The sequence below is a fragment of the Ammospiza caudacuta genome, chromosome 5 (genome assembly GCF_027887145.1).
Source record: "Ammospiza caudacuta isolate bAmmCau1 chromosome 5, bAmmCau1.pri, whole genome shotgun sequence".
Lineage (NCBI taxonomy): Eukaryota > Metazoa > Chordata > Aves > Passeriformes > Passerellidae > Ammospiza > Ammospiza caudacuta.
This window is the reverse complement of record NC_080597.1, coordinates 17,873,685-17,896,929: the sequence shown is the minus strand read 5'-3', so window position 1 is coordinate 17,896,929 and position 23,245 is coordinate 17,873,685. Positions and strand designations below refer to the sequence as shown.

Below are 23,245 nucleotides of genomic sequence, written 5' to 3'. Positions count from 1 at the left end.
GTTGCACATACTTTTTTGAGTGGGGCCAGTAAGCACATGACTGAATGACTTAGAAATTCTGAAACAGGAAGGTAACTAATAAAATTATTATAAAGAAGTATATCTACAATATTTAATAATTTAAGGCTCACAAGAAACTAACATATCAATAACAACAGAAGTTTTCTGCTCTAGGGTTCAAAGCACCAAATTCACTTCACATACAAGATAACCAGATCTGTGCTGATCACTACTGGAAAACTCAGAAAGTGCTGATTTGCTAATGTTCCTAGTGCTTTAATGATATCATATTTCACAGGAATAAGAAATCTCCTTTCAACCATAAATACAGTCATACAGATACAAAATATATTTGAATAATTTCAATTTGAAACTGTAATACAAAACCCTTTAACCTCCTCCCTCCCATCCCCAATCCATTCATTCTCCACACACACATCCCCCCAGTTCTTTACACTAAACTCGAAGAAACTGAATTGGTTACAAATTACCCATTCAAAACCAATGGTCATTCGTAAAATAAGTTTCTACAAATTAGATTTTTCACTGTCATAATTTACCAGCTCCTGCATCATGGAGTGTAGCTTATTCTTAGTCTATTTTAAAAATAGGTTACCCTTTGTGTCATGGAAAAAAAACACAAAAACATGTATTCCTGGAGGACTGCTCAGGACAGTGATCAATTTATAAAGTACAGCCTGACTTAAAAAACTAATTGGTACTAAAAGAGTAATTATAGTAGCAAGTTTCTGACACCAGAAAATCCTTCTGCCCCTCTGAACTCTAACCGTCTCCTCTCCTCACAGGTCTGTTTCCTTACTGGTGTCCAGACAGAGAGCATAGAGGGATTTTCTGAGATCTACATTACTTTTTGCTTTGATATTTGCTTTCTCTAAGGAGCTGGTGCCATTGTTGAACTCCTCACTGTTTTCCAAGTGCACAACAGATTTGTTCAGAGAGTTTTTGCTGGGTCTTCTCTTCACTTCTCCCCCCACAGTGCTGCCCTGAGCACTACTGTGTTCATCTTTGAGGATAGCCTGCTCTTCGTGGTCAGTCTCTCGGTGGTAGAAGTAGTTGAAGTTGGACACAATGACAGGGACAGGGAGGGCAATGGTGAGCACACCAGCGATGGCACACAAGGAGCCCACAATCTTGCCCCCCACAGTGACAGGTCTCATGTCCCCATAGCCCACAGTAGTCATGGTTACCACAGCCCACCAGAAAGCATCAGGGATGCTGGAGAAATGAGACTCGGGGTCATCGGCCTCAGCAAAGTAGACAGCGCTGGAGAAGAGGATCACCCCGATGAAGAGGAAGAAGATGAGGAGGCCCAGCTCCCTCATGCTGGCTTTCAAAGTCTGTCCCAAGATCTGCAGCCCCTTGGAGTGCCTGGAGAGCTTGAAGATCCTGAAGACTCTGACCAGGCGGATGACTCTGAGGATGGCCAGGGACATGGCTTGCTGCTGGCCCCCACCTCCATTGCTACTGCCAGCCCCGGGCTGCTGCTGCTCGTGGGCCAGCTCGGTGCCCAGGGTGATGAAGTAGGGGATGATGGCCACGATGTCGATGATGTTCATGATGTTGCGGGAGAACTCGGGCTTGCTGGGGCAGGCGAAGAAGCGCACGAGGAGCTCAAAGGTGAACCAGATCACACAGGTGGTCTCAATGATGAAGAAGGGGTCAGCCAGGCTACTGGGTGGCTGCATGGGTGGGGAGTCCCCGGGCGTGCCATTTAAACCTCCACCTTGTGGGGGCAGAGGTACGGGCATCTCCCTCTCGTCCCTGAACTCGGGGAGGGTCTCCAGGCAGAAGGTGATGATGGAGATGAGGATCACCAGCACGGAGACGATGGCGATGGCCCGGGCTGAGCTGGAGCTCTCGGGGTACTCAAAGATGAGCCAGACCTGGCGCTGAAACTCATTGCGGGGCAGGGGCTTCTCCTCCTCTTTGATGAAGCCCTCGTCCTCCCGGAAGCGCTCCATGGCCTCCTCACCCAGCTGGTAGAAGCGGATCTCGTCGGCGAAGACGTCGATGGAGACATTGACGGGCCGGCGGAGCTTGCCCCCGGACTGGTAGAAGTAAAGGATGCCGTCGAAGCTGGGCCGGTTGCGGTCGAAGAAGTACTCGTTGCGGAGCGGGTCGAAGTAGCGAATGCGCTTGTCGGGGTCCCCCAGCAGCGTGTCGGGGAACTGGTTAAGGGTGCCCAGCTGCGTCTCGAAGCGCAGCCCCGAGATGTTGATCAGCACCCGCTGATGGTGCATGGCGCCCGGGTTGGCCGCCGCCGCCTCCTCCTCCTCGTCGCCGGCCGCAGCCATGGCCATGCCCCGGCGGTGTCCCCCTTCCTCGGACGGCCCCATGTCCGCGGCGGGGCGTGGGGCGCGGGGCGGCGGCCGCGGCGGGGGCGCGAGGGCAGCGCGGAGCTCCGCCGGCCTCTCGTCGGGGCCGCTCGCGCCGCCGCCGCCTCCCGTGCGGGGACCCGGCGGGGGCCACTCCCGCTCCTCGTCCCCCGCGGGCGGCGGCGGCGGCGGCGGCGGAGAGGCGTTCTCCTTGCCGTCGCTCAGCTGCGGCGAGCCGGCGAGGTGCAGCAAGTTGCCCCGCCAGCGCGCCCGGCCGCCGGCGGCGGCGGCATCGTCGCCGCCCGCGATGGCCGTGGTGCCGCCGTTCTCCAAAGTCACCAGCGCGATCTCCATGGGCAGCAGCAGCAGCAGCACCAGCTGCGGCGGGAGGCAGGCGCGTCTGAGGCGGCAGGCATGCTGCGCTCGCCGCCTCGGTGCCGCTGCCGCCGCCGGCCACCTCCGGGCGGCCGCGCTGCCCTGCCTTGCCCTGCCCTGCCCTGCCTGACCCGCCTCCCCTCACTGCGCCGCCGAGCGCGGCCGAGCGCGGCCCGGGGGAGCCGCCCGGGGACCCGGATATGAACGAGCGATCATTATATTATGGTCGCTTGACGTCAAAGAGGATCCCTTCTGCTCCGCGCTCCCGCGCAGGCAGCGGCAGCATCCCCCGGGGAGCTGGGATGCCGCGGCCCCCCGCGCCCCGCCCCGCCGAGGGGCTGCGCGTCCAGCGGGGCCCGGCCGTGGGGATGCCCACAGGTGCCCGGCGGGGGATGCACGGCGGGGGCACCGCTCCGGAGGTGCGGGAGGCCGGGCGCCGGCAGTACGTGCGCCCGGGCAGGGGGCTGGAGCTGCCCTCCGGGCCGGGGGCGCGGGGCACAGCGCTCTCCGCTCCGCATCCCGCGCCCCCGCCGCGCCGGGTGATTACGGAGCGGCCCCCGGGCGTGGATTTGCTCGCCGCGAGCGCTTCTGGCTGCACACCCCCTCTCGCCTCTAATGAAAATCAAAACTGAAAGCTCCGGGGATTCCGGGCTCCTCTCGGCGTGTGTCCCCCCCTCCCCATTCCCCAACGAAATAAGAACAATGGAAGGGATTGCTTTGCGTTTGCTCTCCCCGTTTCTGTTCCCTCGAGTTTCTCGCTAAATTAGTGCGGTTCCAAAAGGTGCTTCCCAAGCCAGCAAACGACATTTCTGCCGGGCTGTTTTCATGTTAACACTTGCAAACACTTTTCCCATTGATGCATTCATAAACCCACATCCAAGGCTAAAACATTTCAGTAGATGCGCATTTTATTAAAGAGAAGCGAGCAGCTTTACACAATGATACAATTACAGTTCAGTAATACAGTCGGTGCTGAGATCCTACTTGCTACATTCAAGCCATGAACTCATCTATTCTACTTAAGGTCTGCAGGGAAATACACTAAATATATATATAAATACTGTATGACTAGAACCTATAGGTATATATACTCTTGTGGAATTTCTGGTTTTCTAACAAAATTGTTTGTGACCATTTTGCCTTCCAGTTGGCATCACAGTGACATTTTTTCTTAAATCCTTATGTTGCCACTCATAGCTCCATCAAACACTTCACTTAGATTCACTGTGACTAGTGGCTTCCCCCTAATTTAAAACATTATCTCTGTGTATCAAATCTGCCCAAAGATATTAAAAGCAGTGCCAAAATTGCATTAAATGGTTTCTGTAAGTGGTGGCTTGCATTTTATCTCCGAGAACTGAGCACAGAATCGCCAACCTGTTTTGCCAGTGTGCTAGTGAATAAACGACAGCTTTACTCACACCAGTAATTTCTAGAAGCAAAATTATGTAGAAGATAAATTCTTCTTTCAAAATAACGACCCTCTGATTTACAGTTATTTAATGGGATAACATATTAAACCTGCAAAATATAGGATAACACCCTCTGGAACTAGCAAAACCCATGATAAACACAGACACATCACAGACACAGCTGTGCACCCCAATAAGGATTGGCTGATCTGCTACCAGTGCATATCAGGGATTACAAGCAGAGCAGGGCTTGCACACTCGAAAACTATTCTGGTTTTCCAGCTCTGTCAGCAAGGCATTCTCCCTCCAAACATTGCCTCAGGAATAACCATTTATTAACAGGAGAAAACATCCTCAGACATCTGTGATGGTGGGCACCACTCAGAGCAGAATAAAGTGTACAGAAGAGCGGTAACTTGCTGCCTCTCAGATGTTTGTATCCATTCTGCCATTCCTTTATTAATAGCAGGGAATGCCTGGAAGGGACCATACCAAATTTAAGTTCTAGTTCAAGTTTCTAGCTTTTCTAAGTATCAAGTTGCAGTGTCCACATCCTGAATTTGAAGGCAGATAGGATTATGCTAAAGTGCAAAGAAAAATGAAGACTTGCTCAAATTCACTTGGACTAAAGCCTTGCAGAAAACCCTATGAAGAAAATGTACATTATTAATTGATAGATCAGAAAAATGCAGCTACTTGTACAGCATTTGAGTGACTTGTAGCTACTTTCTTTGCAACTTTAAAAGGTCTGAGAATCTATTACAGTGTCTGTATGTGTGGGTACAAAAGAAGAACAGAGAAAAGGGACAAGAGAAAGTGGGAGGATGATGTTAAAGGGGAAGGAATATCTACTCCAAGCAGGGAATTTTAAAGGACAATTTTTATTTAATAGCCCTCATTTTTTCAGCTCAGTGTAAAGACAAACTCTTGAAGTGCAGCAGAAAGCCAAGGTACTAGAGAGAAAGGATGACAGGCAGACTAGGGAAGAATAGGGCTGAGATGTACTACTAATGTTTTAACCAGGCAGTCCCTGAAAAGAATTTATTTGTCCACATTTGTACTTGTGATTTAGCCAGAAGTTGAACACAGGAAATCAGTCCTTTACAATCCTGCACATCCACAACAAAACCTAGCATTCCCTGCAGCACCCAGTGTGCCATTCCATAGCAGGTGTGGCTGCTGGGAGCTGTCCTTCAGCGTCCCACAGCAAGATGAAGGACCCATCCCACAGAGAGGTGGGATGAGAAATGAGCCATGGGGACTGTCTGCAGGGGCTGCATTCACCTACCCACACCCAAACTCACTCACACACACACTAAACTCTGGTACCCTGACCGAGGACACCTTGGGGACATCAGTTACTCACAAATACTACCTCTTGGGCCATCCCTGTCACTGACAGGGAGTGGCAGCATAACAAAAATGAAAACACGATGCTGAGCAGTGAAGAGGGGCACACCAAGCTCTTAAGGCTGCCCACAGCCCTCCTCCTCCTCAGTGCTGATGGGAATCCATGTGCCTCCCTCAGCACATTTTGTGGGTACAGGGACCCCAGGGTGACATGGGTGACTCCCTTTTTTCCTTTTCCATAAGTTGACTAAAAAACGGCGAGGTTGTGGTAGATGGTTAGGAAATCATCTGAAGCTGAGAGGAAACCAAAAAGGTTAAAGGCAAATCCGTGCCTCTGCCACTTGGTTAATTCCTTGGCAGCCTCATCCAGTGCTGAGAGCATTCAGGCCAGAGGGAGGCACTGCCACAGTTCCGAGGGGATATCCTAGAGAAAAGACTCCTGTTTCCTGTCCAGGAGGATTAAGTACCAGGCCATTGACAAATCACAATAAACATCTGGATGGAGATCTCCATCTATCAAGCCCTAATCCATGAAGCTATTTATTAATGAATTCAGCACATTCACACTGTTCTATATATAGGGCTGGCTGATCTTTCTAAATGTTTGGCTTCTAGGTGGTTTACATCTGTATCAACAGATTTTTATTTTTTGGATGAAGCAATCTACTGTATTCTGATTTTTCTTGTTTAATTGTTTAGAGTAGTTATTTTGCCTTAAAAAAAAAAAAAAAAACAACTTAGCCATGTTTTCTAATAGTATATAAAAAAATCCAATAGCTAAAACTCAGCCATGTCCCTGCATTTTATATTGCTTTGCAATTTTAAGCCCAAGTTCCTCTGGAAATTTTCCATCACACAGGGATGGAAAAAACATTAAATAGTAATTGATTTTCTTTTCTGTATTTTGTTTTGATTAAAATGAGAATCTCTCTCATTTATCTTCAGAGAGAAAGTAAGCACTGAGTAAATGGTCTGCTTAATTCAAAAGTAATTTGATCAGAACATCCATAATTTACATTGACTGGAACAGCAGGAAAGATGCTGAGCACTACCAGATATCAAGCTTATTCATTTCAGCAGCCTACTTGCACTATGCTTTACATCTTGTTCATGGAAACTGCTTGACGAACATTTAATGACCCACAGTTTGTAAGAGGGAGACTTACACACCACCGTGCCCTCAAAAGTCATCTATTTGTAGGATTGAATAATGCTCCTGCACCCAGCAAACATGGCTGTGGAGCTGAGCGTGCTGCTTTCCACACAGATGTGCCAGCCTCATCCCAGAGGAGCTCCAGCCTTTGTCACTCGAATAGGTAGAACCAGCATTTGGCTCAGAGGTTTTCCACAAATCCAGCTGTGACAGGGTATTTTCAACCCATCCTCAAAGCTTTGGACTCTACCATACAGCATGAGCCATCCAAGCTTGTAATTTATAATTTCCCACCCCTTTTGACTTCCATTGCTTTTCTGTGGTGTAATATTGAATTCCAGGGACTTGATTTTAGAGGGGAAATCCCATTTGGCGCCTTTCCTCTCTGTTAAATTTCCGGAGCACATAGCTGTGCTTTCAGTTTTTTTGTTACAACAGGATTGCTCAGGTGGACAGTTCCAATTAGGACAACCCGATTTTAAAACAGGAGAATGAAGACAAACAAGGGCAATCTGAAGGAGTAACCTGCAGAGCCTCTCAGCTATACCACTGCAGTTTTTTCTTCACTGCCAGTGCAAATATCCTCACAAGTTAATTTTGCTTGCATCAATGCTTCTGTAACAGCTGTGCTCCATGCCAGGATCTGTTTCTGTATGGAAAGCATGGTGTTTCTGGGCAAAATCAATTCCTCCTTATCATTCAACTGAAAATACTTCATTTTCATCCTGTGCCATCAAAGTCACACCAACAAAAAGCTCTTACTCATTCAAGATCAGGCCATTCACTCAGGCTGTGAGGAAGAGGGACAGGAATAAATCAAAGGTTTCATGTCTAGAACAAGTGGTGACAGCGGTGTCTGAATTGGGTGATCAGTCACTTCAAGCTGTCAGGTGACAAATTTGTACTTTCATGTTTTGTTACCACCTATGTGGCCAGTGACACTCCAGAAACCATTGCTTTGTCGTACATAAACACAAATTAACCTGCATAGGCTGCATTAAAAACAGATAAATGGCATGTTTACAAATTCATGTATTTTAAGACTGGAAAAGCAAGGAGTAACCTCATTCAGATTTCGTGCTTATTTCTAATTTTTAAGCAGTCATGAATCAAGGAAAATCAAAATATGTGATGCTTAGTCTGGTATAAAATTATGAGTGAACTTAGTTACTACATTCTGAAAACATTAAAGTGAGGGGGAAACTGAAGTTGAAATCTACTCGTGTATAGGAAAAAGAGCATTAGATTGCTTTGTGAGCACAGATAATTTAGCCAGCTGCAGGAAATGCTCTACCACAAAACTAGGGGGCCAAAGGTACTGAGAGTTTAAGCAGGAGAGTGTAGCATTTTATGTTTTATACAGGTTTTCTTGTAAAGTTGGTTATTTTTTATAAGTCGAGATTATGGTTTGACCTTCGGTTTCCCCCATGTTCCTCCCTCACAATGGTTTGTCCCTGAGTTGTTTGTCCCTTGTTTTACCGCCAGTGACCTGTCTGTTAAGGTGACCGATCCCCTAGTCCTTCCCCTTATGTCCTTAGAAGTTTATCTCCTCCCTCCTGATGCTGCTCAGTTTCCCTGTCCATCATTGTAACCACAGCCCCTTTATTTCGAGAAATTTTTATGTCAGTTATCCCTTAAGATCTTTGTCTCCTGAACCTTTTCCCTCCCCTGTGCAATATTTATTGGTTCAGTTGTGTCCCTTGCTCCTCCCCTGGGCTTTGTTTATTGGTTCCCTCGCGTCTCCTCCTGTCACATACATCCCCTTTATCAGTGCCTTCCCAACGGTCTTTCCCTGACGCCGTCACTGGCCCCGCTTGGGACAATAAAGCGCCTTGGCACCCATACGAGTATCTGCTCTCTCCTTCCTTTGCCTCAGTGCTTCGTAGGCTCGCTCTCGCCTGCGCCACCCACGCCGCAGACGGCACCGCTACCCGGGGTTCTTGCGAAGAGCCTGCGAGTGGCGGGATTCGTGGTCTCCTTGGGCCACTCCGGGAGCGGCTAGCCGGCATTCGTCCAGCTCCCATGGCTGCGGGACGAGACGGCAGGAGAGGGCCGTAAATGAATCATTAGGCGGACAAGAGTAATGAAACAGCTTTACTTGAACTGAGTCTTTATTTAGGGGAGAGCCCCCAGGGGAAACCATCCACATGAATATGTTACATTTACAGTAGATCCCGTTTTCCTGTCTTTCCAAACAAGGGGAGGAATGAAAGACTCATCCAGGGATTTGCTAGTAAAAATTCTAACAGAAGAAGAAGTCCAGTATTTGAAAGTGTCATTATTTATTAATTTATTTGCAAGAAAAAATAGTTGACAGGAAGAAAACCAAGGGGGTGGATTCCTCTTCCCCAGCACGGATGCAGTGATTCTCATACTCACCAGTCACAATCAGAAGAGAGACTGCTCAAATCAAAGGAAGGACGCTGATGATGTGACCTTGTGACAGTGTGAACAAGTCCTTAGTGGCTGTGTGTGAAGGGGAGGAGGGTGAGGAATGGCAGAAAATTGTTTTAGCTTCCACATGTGTGTGGAGGGGCTGAAGGAAAGGATGGGGTGCGAGCACAGACCAGCAAAGAACAAGTTGAATTTATTTTTTGTAGCCACTCGACTCCAGATTGGTGAAGGGCACACAGGTCTTTTGGGGCACATCCATTTGTTGTTCAGGCCAGATCTAGTCCTCTGGACATTCCCAGAGGAGTTAGACTTTTTTATATTTGAGATGGATTTGGCTTGGCAATGGCAGTGCATCATGTCACTGATTCCAATCCTCTCCTTCAACACCTTTGTGTTTTACAAAATACTACTACTCTGTAGTACCAGTTTTAATCAGCTGAGCAGGATTCAATCAATAATTACCACTTTGTAGTTTAATTAGGATCTTCAAAGTACTATCACATCAGAACTTCAACAGTATTTAACAGTCTGCAGATGAATATGAGTGCCAAATTGTAGTTGTAGTTGATTTAGGAGCAAAAAAAAGAAGCCAGTTAGTGATATCTTAAAATCAATGGAGCTATGCAGCTTTGCACTACCCGATGAATTGATTTTATACATTTTATATTAATTCTTATACAATTAGGTAGTGGAGGTGGTTGCTTGTGGTGTTGTTAAACTCTTTATGTTTGACAAGAAGAAAAATTTAAAAATAACAGTATTAAAAATAATAACAGATTGGAGAAAAAAGTTATGAAAAGGGAACATCAGTCTATTCTTTCTAGTTCAATTATGGCATCTACAAGGAGCAATACCAAGTATCTTCATGCATTAAAATCCTCTGTTGGTATGAGAGCAACCAAAGGGAAATGAGCTGCTTATACTGGTAAGAAGTTAAACCATCAGGACCACCCCAGGCCTAGTAGGAGCTTTCTTAGCAGGACGGGTGGGATGCAGTGTACATCCTGTGGATTCCTGGCTGCTGCTGCTACCTGGACATTGATTTCCAGGCTGGAGGCACATGACCTTGCCTGACCTACAACAACAAGCTGAGATAGTTCTGTGGATGCAAAGAAACCCTCTACAGCCTAAGAAATGAGGCAGGGAGTTGTAGCTGGCTGCTAGACCTTGGACCCCAAGGTAAAGATGGAAGGGAAAAAGACCTTATCTTGCAAGTGTCCCAAAGCCTGCTATGCTTGTGACTACTTTGCTTAGCTTGGCCTCAGCTTAATTAAGTGTGCCTCCTCAGTTCCTTAATCCCTGAGTTCACATCATTCCTTTCTTCTCCCTAGCCTGGGATATTTGAAGGCTAGACATGGGCCTCACACACACTCCCCAGATACATTTCCTTCCTGGAACCATGTCACAAGCAGCAGAGAATGCTCATGTTCATCAGGCTGTGTTCTCTGTCCTCTTTGATTTCCTTCAAGTCAGCTTTTCCCGCTTTCCCCTGACGTAGGTCTGATAGTAGAAGCGTAGGAAGAGAGCCAGGAGGCTGAGGATGTAGAGGAAGACTGCGGTGTTGAAGCCATCAGGGAACGGGCACTCTGTGAAGAGGTTGTAGGAGGAATGAGCAGCAATGGCCACAAACTGGCACTGGAAGAGGTGGAAAAAAGAAGCAGTGAGATTAGGGAACCTTCATGAGATACACCTCAGCTGGCCATTGAGACCATCACAGCTATCACAACATCCTAGCAGTGTCCTCAACCCACCTCAACCCACAGGATCACCTGCTTGCCTCTCCTGACCTCCCTGGGAACCTTCCTTTCAAGTTTAGCAGTTTTTTCCCACCAGGAGAGATGTCCATCAAACCTGAAGGTTTAACCAATTCTGTCTCTCCTGCCCTTGGCCCATTTCTCTGCCATAATGCAGTAACTGAGATGCTGGAATATGAAAAGTGAAGGTGGTAGTTTCCTCTTACCCAGTGGTAATCAGGTTGTTATACCCATAATTATTTTGATTTGTATTTTGACTTGCAGAGAGGAAATACAGATACTACCTTTATTCATTTAAACATTCAACATTAATATTTTTTTGTATTTTACTAAGTTACCTGTCTCAATACCCTGAAGCAATGAGTTCTACGTACCAAAGAGCTAGTAAATATTTTTTTTCCTTTGCTATAATTTGCATTAGAAATACCTTTTTATTTCATGCAATGCTTTCTTTTTCTGTTTTGCCATGCAGGCTAAGTAAGAATTCTGGAGCAGTCTTCACTGCACCAGTGTTTTACACATATCCTCTTCCTCTTCCCTTGTAACTGCATACTTTTGGTTTGCAAAGCCTCTCTTTGAGTGGAAAAATCTCTCCTACAACCATTGTCCTTGTTTGGACCATTGCATTTATGCTGTATCTTTAAAAAAACATGGGGTTTTCCAGATTTGTAACTTCATCAGAGATGAGGGAAAGAAAATCCAAAGGGATTTTCTAGAGAAAGAGTAAAATTCGCACATTTCTCTTTAACTTGCCTGTTTGCCTGTAGCTAGAGACCCTCTTCCTTTTGAAGGAACTGAATCAAGGCTCCCCAGTCTGCTGCCTTATTGAGAATCCAGTTTCCCTGAACCACTGTCCCTACCTCTCCACATCAAGCTCTGTTTTCACTGCTCCATATACAACATAAAAAGGAGGAATCCAATTGTTAATTTTTCTCTTCCCTTCCTATTACAAAGCTGTGGATAATTAGTTTGAGATGGTCACTGAAGGCCTCTGATAGTCTTGTGAAAGCATTTGAAGCAGGTCGCCCATGGCTTCACCTCTCAGAGTGGCACATGAGGGCACCTGGGAACGTGCTGCCTTCCATGGACAGCAAGCAAATGGAGCCAGTGAGGTGACAGACAGCAGAGGCCATCACGCCTGAGCCGTGGGAGGGCAGGGGTGAACACCTGGAGCTAATTACCAGCTGCAGGATGGTCAGGTAACGCTTCCACCACAGGTGCTGGCGCATCCGCGGTCCCAGACTGGCCAGGGCATAGTAGCCATACATGAAGATGTGGACAAAGGAGTTCAGCATCCCAACAAAGAAGGCTGAGGAGTGAGAAAGTGAGGGTGAACAAGGCACACGACCCATTCCAGGCTAACCCCGTGAAGGGCTAACAGCCACTATGGTGATGCTTCCAAAACACACCACATCCACCTCTGTGCATGAACATTCCATCTGGGATCTCATACCTCCCATGCAAAACCAGGACACTGTGGAAGCACACCCGCTTCTCCCTTCCTTCAGCATCCAGAGTCGTTGCATGGGTTGGGTTGGAAGGGACCTTAAAGGCCATCAGCTCCAACCCCCAGGGCACATCTCCCACTAGAGTTGCCCCAAAGCCCCATCTCATCTGGCCTGGAACACTGCCAAGGTTGGTGTATCCATGATATACCCATCCCATATCAAGTGTTCAGAGACAGAGAAGGGCTTCAAAGGCAGAGGAGAGACTTTGATCGTCCGACGTAAGCATTTCACACCATTCTGGTGTCAAGGCTGTGTAGCCAAAATGACTTCCCAAAAAAAGAATGCCCCAGCATCTTTATAAGGCCTACCAGGGTACCCAGATGCTTAATACACAGATGCTTCTCTTCCAGTTGTGCAAAAAGGGGCAGCATTCTGGATGCAGCCCAGAAATGGGCACGGCTACAGCAGGAAACAGAGCCTGGCCTGCTGCCCCAGGGCCTCTGAGTGGAGAGGGAGTGCTGCTCTGGGAGGAGATACACAGTGACCTTCTGTGGGATGTTATTTTTTTCTGTTTGGACCCGCTCTGATGGCACACTCTTATTCTGGTTGAGGCAGTGAACAGGGCAGCCTAAACAGCCCCAAAAGCTGAGCAGATGGGATCATCTGAAATGCATGTGTTTTTCTCACCTTTGGAAGTAGGTGAGCTTCCTACCTGCCATTCAGCCCATCTGCACTGTTAATGCTACCTCTATGGCCCAAAAAAGCTGTGAGAAACACAAGGTTTTCTTGTGGCAGCATTTCTTACAAGCATACCTTGTCCTCCAGGCACATATTTGACCCCTGACCACCAGTTGAAGAGCATAGAGCCGTGATGGTACACATGCAGAAAAGTCACCTGCTCTTGTTTCTTGCGCAGAATTAAGAAAACCTGAAAGAAGCCAGGCAAAGGAAAACCTTGAGTTGATGTGTCTAGACAAAAATTTCACAGTAAAAAGTTATAAAAATAGTTAATTATGAGTCTGAATCTCCCAAATCCATTTCCTCTGCTGTTGACAAAAACTGCTGAAACACAATAGAACTTGTAGGGGGAGCTAGAAGACAGAATTTCTTCCACAAAGCCCCAGATATTTTTATGTCTGGATTCAGGGCCCAAAGTCCAAAGAGGACACATCTGAGACTCTGACTGAGCTTCCATACAATTCACAGCTGCTTGGATCTGCTCCTTTTCGGGACACAGCTTGTATATTTACTGCTACTGGACAATAACCCATAGAAAATCCACTGTGTTGAATGGCCAAACCCTCCTGGAATTTGCATTAGTAAGCAGAAGGGTTTTGCCGGATGAATACATGTCAGGTCACTGCATTTCCCCATGCACATTCATACACACACAACAAAAAGTGAATCTGCTTTTCAGGCACTCAGGACTGGCAAAAAGCTGTTTTGTTGCTGATGCAAACAGAGAGGGGATCAGCCAACACCCTGGCAGTAGACCTAGGAAGGATCCACATGTTCATTCACATTTCAGTGGGTTGTCAACTTACACCCCAGAGACCTCAGAAATTTCAGGCTAGGGCACAGCTGTCTTCTGCTGGCCAAGCAGAGGCCTTGTCCAGTCACTTAGTTCATTTACAGTGCAGAAGGACACCTGACGACAAGCTGTAAAGAGGTGGACTTTAAATTCCCCCAGGACACAAACCTTTAGTGCAGAGCTCTGGGAAAATCCATGGCAGCAGAGATGCCAGGACTTGTCCAGCTCCTTTTCAGCCCCACTGTTAATCAGCCAGCCAGGCAATAGCAGAACCTGTGTGGCACCAGCAGCTAAAATTTTGGGGACCCACCTGGCAGCAGCCAGGGGTAAAGCCTCTCCCCTAGCACTGTGCCCAGCCTCAAGAATGGTGCTGGGGAGGGAGTGTGTGCAGCCAAGGGACGGAGACAGGCAGCGAATCAAAATGTGATCAACCCAGGACATCAGTTCTGGCACGCTGCCCCTTTCTGCCAAAGAAGTATCTGTGTCCAGCCCCGGACCCGGTGAGGAGCTGAGCCCTCCTTACCGTATCCAGCAGCTCGATGACTTTGGAGAAGAAGAACCACCAACACACTCTTGCCATCTGCTGGGCAGCACAAGGCACAGCGGTTAAAGCTTTTCCCCAAATCAACACATTTTCAACCACGCTGTATCCCTTCCCAGCTGCCCACCCGGGGTCTGCAGCAATGGGGAAAATTAGGGGAAATTAAGGGGTCCCTTTTTTTTTTTTTTTTTTTTTTTTTTTTGTCCAGATGGCAAGATTGAAAAACTGAAAAGATACTACGATGCTTGTATTGTAACTCCAAATTCAAAGAGAAAAAACTCACACAGCATTTTTGGAAAGCTGATGCTGGTGGGACCCAAACCCCTGTGATGACCAAGAAATAGTTTTAGCTAAACCCCCCTGCTAAAAGAAGGGTTAAGTGAGATTTCTGTCATACAAGGCAGAGGATATAAAAATCAGTTTTCTTGTTGGAAAGAGATCACCCAGAATCCTTATAATCCATGCAGAGAATCACATCTGTTTCAATAATTGATTTGCAATATTGATACTTCAGCTGGTAAGATCACCCTCTCTGCAGTGGTCAAAGAGCAAACTTAGATGGCTGGGTTGACTGAGATGATTAATTTTAGAGAACTAAAGCAAAGCACGACAACTGTTGAAGGAGACAATTTAGTGGAATAGATTTACAGGCAACAACAAACTGGAGTCAAAGCCTTCTTAGCCATGCAAATTGCTATTTATGAGCAAAAGGATCTGCCTAGCCATGGGAGGGCAGGGCCTAAGGCAAGCTTTCTCCAGAACTGTACCCTCATTCCCAGCTCACTCCGGCTGTAATCCACTGGCTGGCACAGGTAGCTGTAGTTAGCCAAGACTGAAGTGACCAGAAACTGAAACAGACAAAAAGCAAATAGAAATCAGATTTCTGTTCAGTGCCATCTGTTCCGAAAAAGATGGACATATTAATGCTAAGGTAGTGAGGTTTCAGTCTTATAGTACTGACAGAAAATCCACAGACAAATGGTAAAAACCTAAAACAAAGTACTTCACATCCTGGTTGAAATCTCAAAAAATGCAAATTGGGCCTGGGAAGATTTGTAACTGTGTAATCACTGGAGGGCTCAAAACTACTTCAGCAGGAATACTGAATTCTAGGCTTCTAAGTTTCTCTGAGAGACTCTGCTCTCCTTTCTGTTCTGTTCTGGTAGGTTGCATTTGCTTGTTCACTGGAAAGCCAAAAACTGGACCAAATAACCAGTAGAACTGAACAATCAAGTGCAGAAAAGCAATTTTCACACCTGTCATCAGATGGAGCAGCATTTCTTAAAAAAAACCAAAAGCAATTAGTGTTAATGTAACACTTGTAATACAAATTAAAAGGGCGTATTTGTTGGCAACAGAATGTTTTTGAAACCTATTTGGCCATGTTCCCTCAAAGACTTTTCAGTGGCCTACATAAACTTGGGGGGAAAGGCTTGTAGAAAGGCTTATGCATTAAGAACAAGCAGAAAAATAAGTTCTTAACATTCTCAGCAGCAGGAAGACAGAGAGTGCTTGGCACTCCTGAAGAGAACTGCCAGCTTTGGAAAATCATAGATTGTTCGAAGGGACCTTAAAGATCACCTAGTCCCAAACCCCTGCCTTTGGCAGGGACATCTTCCACTAGTCCAGTGGTTCTTATCCTCAGAGATGGATCCATCACCAGCCAGACTCGAGACGAAATGAGAGACCATTCCACATTCTCCACAAAATCTGTGCCTAATGGGGAATTCTCAGCCTGCAATTCATTCATTCAGCATGAATGAAATTCCATGTTAATTTCATGAATGGCAGGGATATTGAGGGATGGGAGGAAATCAAGCACAGCAGGACAATACTGCTCCTCTTGTGGCAAAACATGGACATGTCCAAGCCAGCTTCCACTCCCTTCAGCAGAATCCATCAGCAAAAGCTGTTCAAACCCTGGAATCTGGAGGCTCCGGAATTCAAACCCTTCTCAGATGCTTACCTAGGAGCCTGCCTCCTCACCTCATAAAACATGTAGCTGGATAACGCCACCATGGCCAGGTTGTAGGTGAGTAGCAGAGCCCTCAGCTCCAGCTGCTGCCGCTGCCGCATGCAGGACGGTCCCAGTGCCACCATGAAGAGGTAGGAGGTGAAGATCAGGGTGACTGGAAGTGGGGAGTAAACCAGTGGCCACGGGTCTGTCCTTGGATCTGAGAAGCAAAACACACAGCCACAGCTGGCACCTCCACACAGCAAGGGGTGGATATATTTAATTGTATTTCAATACTTCCCTTGGGTGCACTCGCTGCAGAAAGAAAGTTGGTGTCTTTGTGTCTTTGCAAAGCTGCACCTCAGTCCTTCTGCTCTGACTCTGCCAAAAGGATTTAGCACAAAGGTTTTAGCCCAATTTTTGGGTATGGACTGCTGTACTGGAAGGCAGATCTTTCCTGGGATGAACTGGAGCCCTCCCTGGGTGAAAGGAGTGATCCCAGATACTGTGCAGGGAGGCACAGGAGCAGCCAAAGAAACAGTGGCTCCTCAGGAGTGTAAATTTACAATTTTATAATAAAAGTGTTTCAGTCCTTGGTGTTTCAGTCCTGTCCTTACAATCCTCAGCATATCTAAAATTCTCCACTCCTTCATTTTTATATCTGCTCATACAGTGGGCTCTCTTAAGAAGCATGAATTCACTAGGAAATGCCAAAACACTTACCCTGCTGTAACAGCTCTTTGGTCCTACAGCAAAGGGAAACTGAAGAGATTTTCTGTCATGCAACCTCCTCCTAATCCTGCTGTCATCCAGGATATATTATATCAGCAAAAACATCCCAGATACCATTCATGCTTTCCTTTGCTGTGTGATCACTGCTCTGTCAACCCCCTTAATTTTTTTATAAATGCCGTACCAGTCTGGACAACTCTGTTAGTCCCTCTCCCTTCTAAACCATCCAGTTCTTTATGATGGGTGTTATGAGCTGTGTTAGGAGCTCTTTGACATTCCATTTCTAGATTTAGCAGCTCATCAGAAGTCCTGAATCACAATTTACACTTTCTTGTGAAATTTAAGTCATGAAACATTTACTGAGCATTATGTAAAGTCTAAGCATTATGCCTCATGTCTTCCTCCTGCAAGCCTGCTGTTCTACCTTCATGGCATTTTGTGACTTTTCTTTACATCCAGAGATACATCACAGCCCTTTGGAACCAAATTGAGCCTTTAACTAATGAAAATCTGATGTCTCCTCACTGCAAGCTGCCAAATCTCAAGCACTGAGGAGTGGTTACTGCCAATATTTCATTTGATAACAGGTTTTCCTGGCATCACAAAGAGTTTAAACCCCCCAAAGTATTAACTCTTTAGTCAACTCAGCTTTCTCATGACACATGAATATGCATTTAAAAAAATCATGTTCTTTAGTACTCCAGACTCAACAATCTCAGGCATTTATTGCTCCTTGCCCACTGGGAAATTCCTCGTCCCTTCATGATCCAACTGGAGGGTCAGTGAGATATATTTCAAGACTTAAGGGAAGTTTGTGATCATGGAGAAGGAAAAGTGGAAATCTTCTTATTTAGGAAAATGTGGGCTAGGGTAAGGATTGCATTCCTTTTAGGTTTGGTTTTCATGATCATGCTGTTGATGCAGAAATTCCCATTTTAGACAACATCTCTACCTACCTCCACTTTCAAGAATCCAGTTGTAGAATTCCTGAGTTTTCTGCCAAGTTGAAGCCATCCCAAGTTCTGGAAAGAAATTAACTTGACTGAGTCAGGAATGAGGAGGTTCTTTAGACAAAGAACTACAGCTAATGAAAGGATAATAGTTTGCTTTCTACAGAAATTAACTTTTAGACCAGGATTAAAGTCCCCTTTCAAAAGGGAAGAAAGAGAAGCCCGCCCCCCCCCCCCCCAATGATTAGCTATCTAACTTCCAGATTTTATTTATTTATAAATTTTAATAATTTATTATTTAATTCCCAGATTTTGATATTGCATGGAGTTTTCACCTCTAAAAAATACTCTGAGCAGCTGCATGTGATCTGCCAGATCCAGGAGGGAACTGCCAGTACCACTGGGAAATCAGTCACATGGCATTTTTTCCTACAGCAGTGTGGGCACAACATTCATGTGAGGACAAACACCAAGTGTCATAACTGCATCTTTCCACAGGTAGTATTAGATATTCCCAGTGCTGGAAGGCAGCTAGGGATTCATTCAGCACTGCTGCAGCTCCAGAGGTGTTAACAGAGCTGGTTATTTGGTTTTTCTGAGGCCCCAGTTTATACATTAATTTTGTTCTATCTTGTATAGATTCTTTAATATAGTATATAAAGTAGAATACTCATACATATTATGATCATCCTCCTCTTCCCTTCTTTCCTTTAGTAGGGAGATGTTTTCAAAAGCACTTAGAAGTTCTCCTAGAAAACACTTTTCTGCAGTTAGTTTCAACAGCTTGAGCTACCTGATCCAGTTCTCTCCATTAGCAAATACAGAGGGGCAGCGTCCTCCAGGTTCATCTCCTGCTGGCATTGAGAAAAGTACATTTTCTCCTTTGACCCCTCCTCACAGACTGTGACACCCATGCCCTACATTGTGTCAGTGACAGACACCCCCAAATTTCTCTCCTGCAGTTAATCCTTCTCAGGTGTTCCTCTGACACAAAGCCAGAGACCCCTGGGAGGTGTCACACCTATCCTGACTCAGAGCCACATGCCCTTGTTATCCGGGTGGACTCTGCCAGCACCCGGATTAGTCAGCGATTATCAGCAGGCTCAGAGTCAATACCTCAGGGATTCCACACGGTTACAAGTCCCCAAAAAAACCCACACGCAGTCCAGCTCACTCCCCTTCCTTCCCCCCAAACCCGTCAGGAAAAGGCAGGGAGGAGGAGCAGACTCACCGCAGCAGCGCAAGTGGCTCCAAGCATCCCTTTCTCCAGGGCTGTCCCCAGCCACTCGTGGCGCAGGTGGAGCCGGCAAGACAAGGAGCTGCAGCCTTCCTCTCCACAAAGGAGGTGAGTGCATCCCCTGCAAGGTCTCCCACAGCCGTGGTGAATCTTCAGGCCATCTTCTTCAGTCCTCTAGAGGTGCCTCTTAAACCCCACTGCGAGCCACAGGCACCGTGGGGTTATCGCGCAACTTAGCCAGAATAAGAGGTTACATCACATACTCCTCCCCCCACTCTCTTGCCTCTCCCCACACGGTTTATCTGATTAGGGGACTGTAAAGAAGGAGGAAACAAATGAAGAAGATTCCCGGGATTCCACAGGAGTGAACCACTGACCTTTAGTGCCATGCTCAGGAGCCCAGCCTGGCCAAGTGGGACCTGGGCCAGCATTTCTTCTGCAGGTTTCTGCAGGACATGCCATGACAGCTTTGCAGACAGTAAAAGATGAAGGATCGCAGCTGGAAAGCAGTCTGTTTGGAGCACTCCTTCAGACCAGCACAAGGGGCTGACAGCAAGACTTTTGAGTGCTCAAAATAAGTCCAGACAACCAAATGAGGGGATAGAGAACAATGAGAAACTCGCTTGCTCACTCACTCACTCACTCACTCACTCACTCACTCACTCACTCACTCTCACTCTCACTCTCACTCAGTCTCAGTCACTCAAGGCAGGGAAAACTCAGTTGGAGTCATCCCCTCATATCCAGCCTGTGTCCCTGGGGGAGTCACTGTTTTTAATGACAGGAGAATATTTGGAGAGGTGTGACAGAGACACCAAGTGATCTCCAGCAACTGCATCGGGGGAAAATGCAGAGAGCTGCAGTGATTCAGTCCCATGTGGGGGGACCAATGCAGAACTAGGACCCTGGGCCCCCACTCTCCAAGAAACAGCCCTAAGCCAAGTGATGGGGTTCAGCTTCGTCACCTGGGGCCACCTGAGGTGTGGATACATCCTCTTCTTTTTCCAGTGGGCACAGATCATTAGCAAACTCCAAATAAACTAGAGGGTAGTACCATTCTCATACCACTGTGTTGTGTCTGTCACCAGATCCATAACAAACCTTTTTGAAGGGCAAAACACCAAAGATTAGCTTTTCAAAGCAGCTTTAGGAATTAGGCAGATCATGTGTTGGGAGTTTTTCATTGAAAGATATCACATGCTGATGCTGTTGGACAGCTACTGCATTTCTGTAATTTATGGAAACCATGGAAGTATTTAAACAAATGTTTTTGGGAAAGGTGATTTAGGATGAAGATTTTGAATTTGGGGGGTCAGGGCATTAGAATGGCAATTCAGTCTAGAAGAGGGTTTGACTGACCTTTGGTAGCATACTGGGTTTTTGCTGACCCAGGGTCAGGGAGACAATTATTGTGGACTTTACAATTATAGTGAACTTTACAATCATAGTGAACTTTACACACTTTTTTTTGGTGTTTGTTTTTTTCTTTCTTGCAGAGCTTTCTGTTAAGACCTTTCCTTGAAGTTTTCTAATTGCTCATGAACCAGCAGGTTTCATTTCTGTATTTTTGATGCCCCAGTCCTAAAAAGAGTTCAATGATTTATCTGTGTGAATCAATGGAAGTGATAAATCAGATCAGTGCTTTCTATCTGTCACATGTAGATGGGACTGTATTTTATTATATCCATAAGGTAGTTTAAGTAATGTTTGTTGAGTTATTTATACTGATGTATAAGACTCAGAATTACAGACACAAAACTTTTCCATCAAATGTTTTTTACCCTGGTGAAAACATAATCACCTGCAGTGAATTTTCACAAATTTCATTTGGGGCAAACTATTGAATTGCTCACATAAACTGGATTTTTGTTTTTAATATAATGAAACATATTTTATTTTTTTAAAACCTTCCCTCTTCCTGAAGTATTCCCAGTGGTGCTGTTGCAGATGTTCACTAGCACAGCTGGCAGATGGAGAGATGTCCTCAGCAATGTGGTACTTTTACACTCCAGGAATGGGTGTCCTTTGATGAATTTTAGCACAACTGTGAAGGGCAGCTCTGCAGGGACTGCACACAAAAGCCTCAGAACTTTTACTTTCAGCAAGAACTCAGTAGAAAAATAACCTCCAACATTGCTCCTTCACTGAAATAGTATGAGGGGAGCTCTTAGTGCCAAAGTGAATTGGGTTTTTCATTCAGTGATTTGGCAAGAAAAAAGGGGATTGCAGGGATATGAACGACAGGCACAGTAATAAGGAACTCAGTTATGTAGAATGTGTGACAGCTCAGACAACTCCATCGAGATGGAAAAATATATTAACCAGTGAAAAACCTGGCTATCTCCAGCATAGTTTAGAAGTGATTGCCACAAAATCATTATCAATAGCAAGTATCAGCAGGAAAACAATCCTGAGGGCTTCTGGACTGTGCAGCTTTTGCTCTTTGGTCCTGTGACTGGTATTGCTTCCAACCAGAACTGTACTAAAAGGACAGATTACCAAAGGAGACCTGTTCTAATGCTTGAGAAAGGCAAGGAACAGGGGGCCACTCTCATCTGGATACACAGGCTATGTCATGGTGCTGCTCTGGACCCCACAGCAGAGACTTGGCAGATTACAGAACCACAAAACCATTTGGGTTGGAAGAGACCTTAAAGATCATCCAGTTCCACCCCCTACCATGGGCAGGGACACCCTCCACTGGCCCAGCTTCCTCAGAGCCTCATCCAGCCTGGCCTTGGACACTTCCAGGGATGGGGCAAAAAATGCACATACTGACCCTTAGAACTCCTGAATGGCATCAAATTCGCTTCCTATGCAATTCAAGTGGATCAAGCTGCTCAAGTGTTTGATGCATGCAGATATTCAGATGTAGTTTATTATATGCAGATAATAAAAAATACTGGTAACTTATGTATGGAACTGGCTTCAATGAGAGGTAAATATCAGAGCTGAGGATGCCACAGAACAGGAAGGAAGGTGACAAACCCACAGATCTCTTCCTCAGCTCATATCTACATCTGGACTCTTGCTAAACAAACTGCTTATGGATAACACATTTATGAGTCAGGAGAAGTTCAAGGATTGTATTGTCCACACTTCCAGCAGATGAAGCACTACCTTGCTCCTTGGCAAATGTGCTCCAGAGCAAGCTCTGAACTCCTGAAATGATATCTTTGTGAATATGCTGCCAAGGGAGGTTCATGTCATCTCCTCTAATTCGTGCTTTTTAACAACTACCTCAGCTCTCAATTGCTTGCAACAGAAATAAATGACAGCTGGCTTTATGAGTACTCTCTCAACAATGGGGAAAACAATAATAGATGTTTTCACAGATATAGAATTTATACAGAATAATAATTGAATGGCTGAGTTAGTTTTGCTAATATGCAATTACCAGTTTATATATGCTTCTGGGGAAATACAGTGGTTTCAGGTGACAATCAGCCAACACTAAAACACTGTGAAGACCTCACCAGACTTTCCAGTACATCTGGGTCTAATCCACAAAGCTCTTGTGCATGAAAAAAATCCAAACTTGCATCTAAAAGAAGCCTTTAAGAGGCCCAGTGAAGCAGCTGAAGATGCTTCTGGCACAGGGATTCTGTTTCTTGATTGCCTTGCTTATGCTCCATGCAACCAACTGCACAGACCTTGAAAGGTTTAGAAGAGATTACAGGAAGGGATTTTTGGCAGAGCTACTGAGCAGACTGTCTCTGCGCATAGGACTGGGAGACTGCAACAACTCTTGTGTAAATTACCGTCAGACCTATCTTAAGGCATCTCCAGTGGCACTGGACACCTGCCTATGTACAGGCATCTGAATTGAGTCCTCTTTGCTTCTAGACCCACCTTTTGTCAGCCTTGCCTACTTACTTGATCATTTATTTGAGATAAGAACCTTCTCTCATGATGTGCTTTTATGGCCAAGCATCAGTCTTGGTTGTGGGAGCCTAAAACAGCCCTGTCTCCAAAAATACATTCCCAAGTAACTCCTAGGCCTAGAGAACTCAGAAACTTTTGGCTTGCATCTCAAAATCTGCTGTCTTTTCAGCATGTCTTGAATCAGCATTATTTC

General features: G+C 46.0%; 2 protein-coding genes across 2 annotated transcripts; both read right to left on the bottom strand.

Moving 5' to 3' along the window:
• Nucleotides 1-496: 496 nt before the first annotated feature.
• KCNA5 (potassium voltage-gated channel subfamily A member 5) lies at nt 497-2,690 on the bottom strand. Its single transcript, XM_058804944.1, has one exon. The coding sequence runs from the start codon at nt 2,688-2,690 to the stop codon at nt 801-803; it is 1,890 nt and encodes a 629-aa protein (XP_058660927.1). The 3' UTR covers nt 497-800.
• A 7,764-nt stretch (nt 2,691-10,454) lies between these two features.
• Nucleotides 10,455-17,994, bottom strand: LOC131558246 (elongation of very long chain fatty acids protein 4-like). The gene is made up of 7 exons (XM_058805892.1): nt 17,937-17,994; nt 16,281-16,468; nt 15,062-15,142; nt 14,277-14,333; nt 13,036-13,150; nt 11,956-12,083; nt 10,455-10,655 (listed from the first exon to the last, which is right to left on the bottom strand). The coding sequence occupies exons 1-7, from the start codon at nt 17,992-17,994 to the stop codon at nt 10,485-10,487; spliced, it is 798 nt and encodes a 265-aa protein (XP_058661875.1). The 3' UTR covers nt 10,455-10,484.
• Between the last annotated feature and the right edge of the window lie 5,251 nt (nt 17,995-23,245).

Coding starts and splice junctions, on each gene's coding strand:
- KCNA5 (XM_058804944.1), bottom strand. CDS start 2,690: ATGGAGATCGCGCTGGTGACTTTGGAGAACGGCGGCACCACGGCCATC.
- LOC131558246 (XM_058805892.1), bottom strand. CDS start 17,994: ATGGCTTCAACTTGGCAGAAAACTCAGGAATTCTACAACTGGATTCTT. Junction 15,143..16,280: donor CCAGCTACATGTTTTATGAG/GTGAGGAGGCAG, acceptor TGTCTGTTTCAG/TTTCTGGTCACTTCAGTCTT. Junction 10,656..11,955: donor ACCTGACCATCCTGCAGCTG/GTAATTAGCTCC, acceptor CACCTCTTCCAG/TGCCAGTTTGTGGCCATTGC.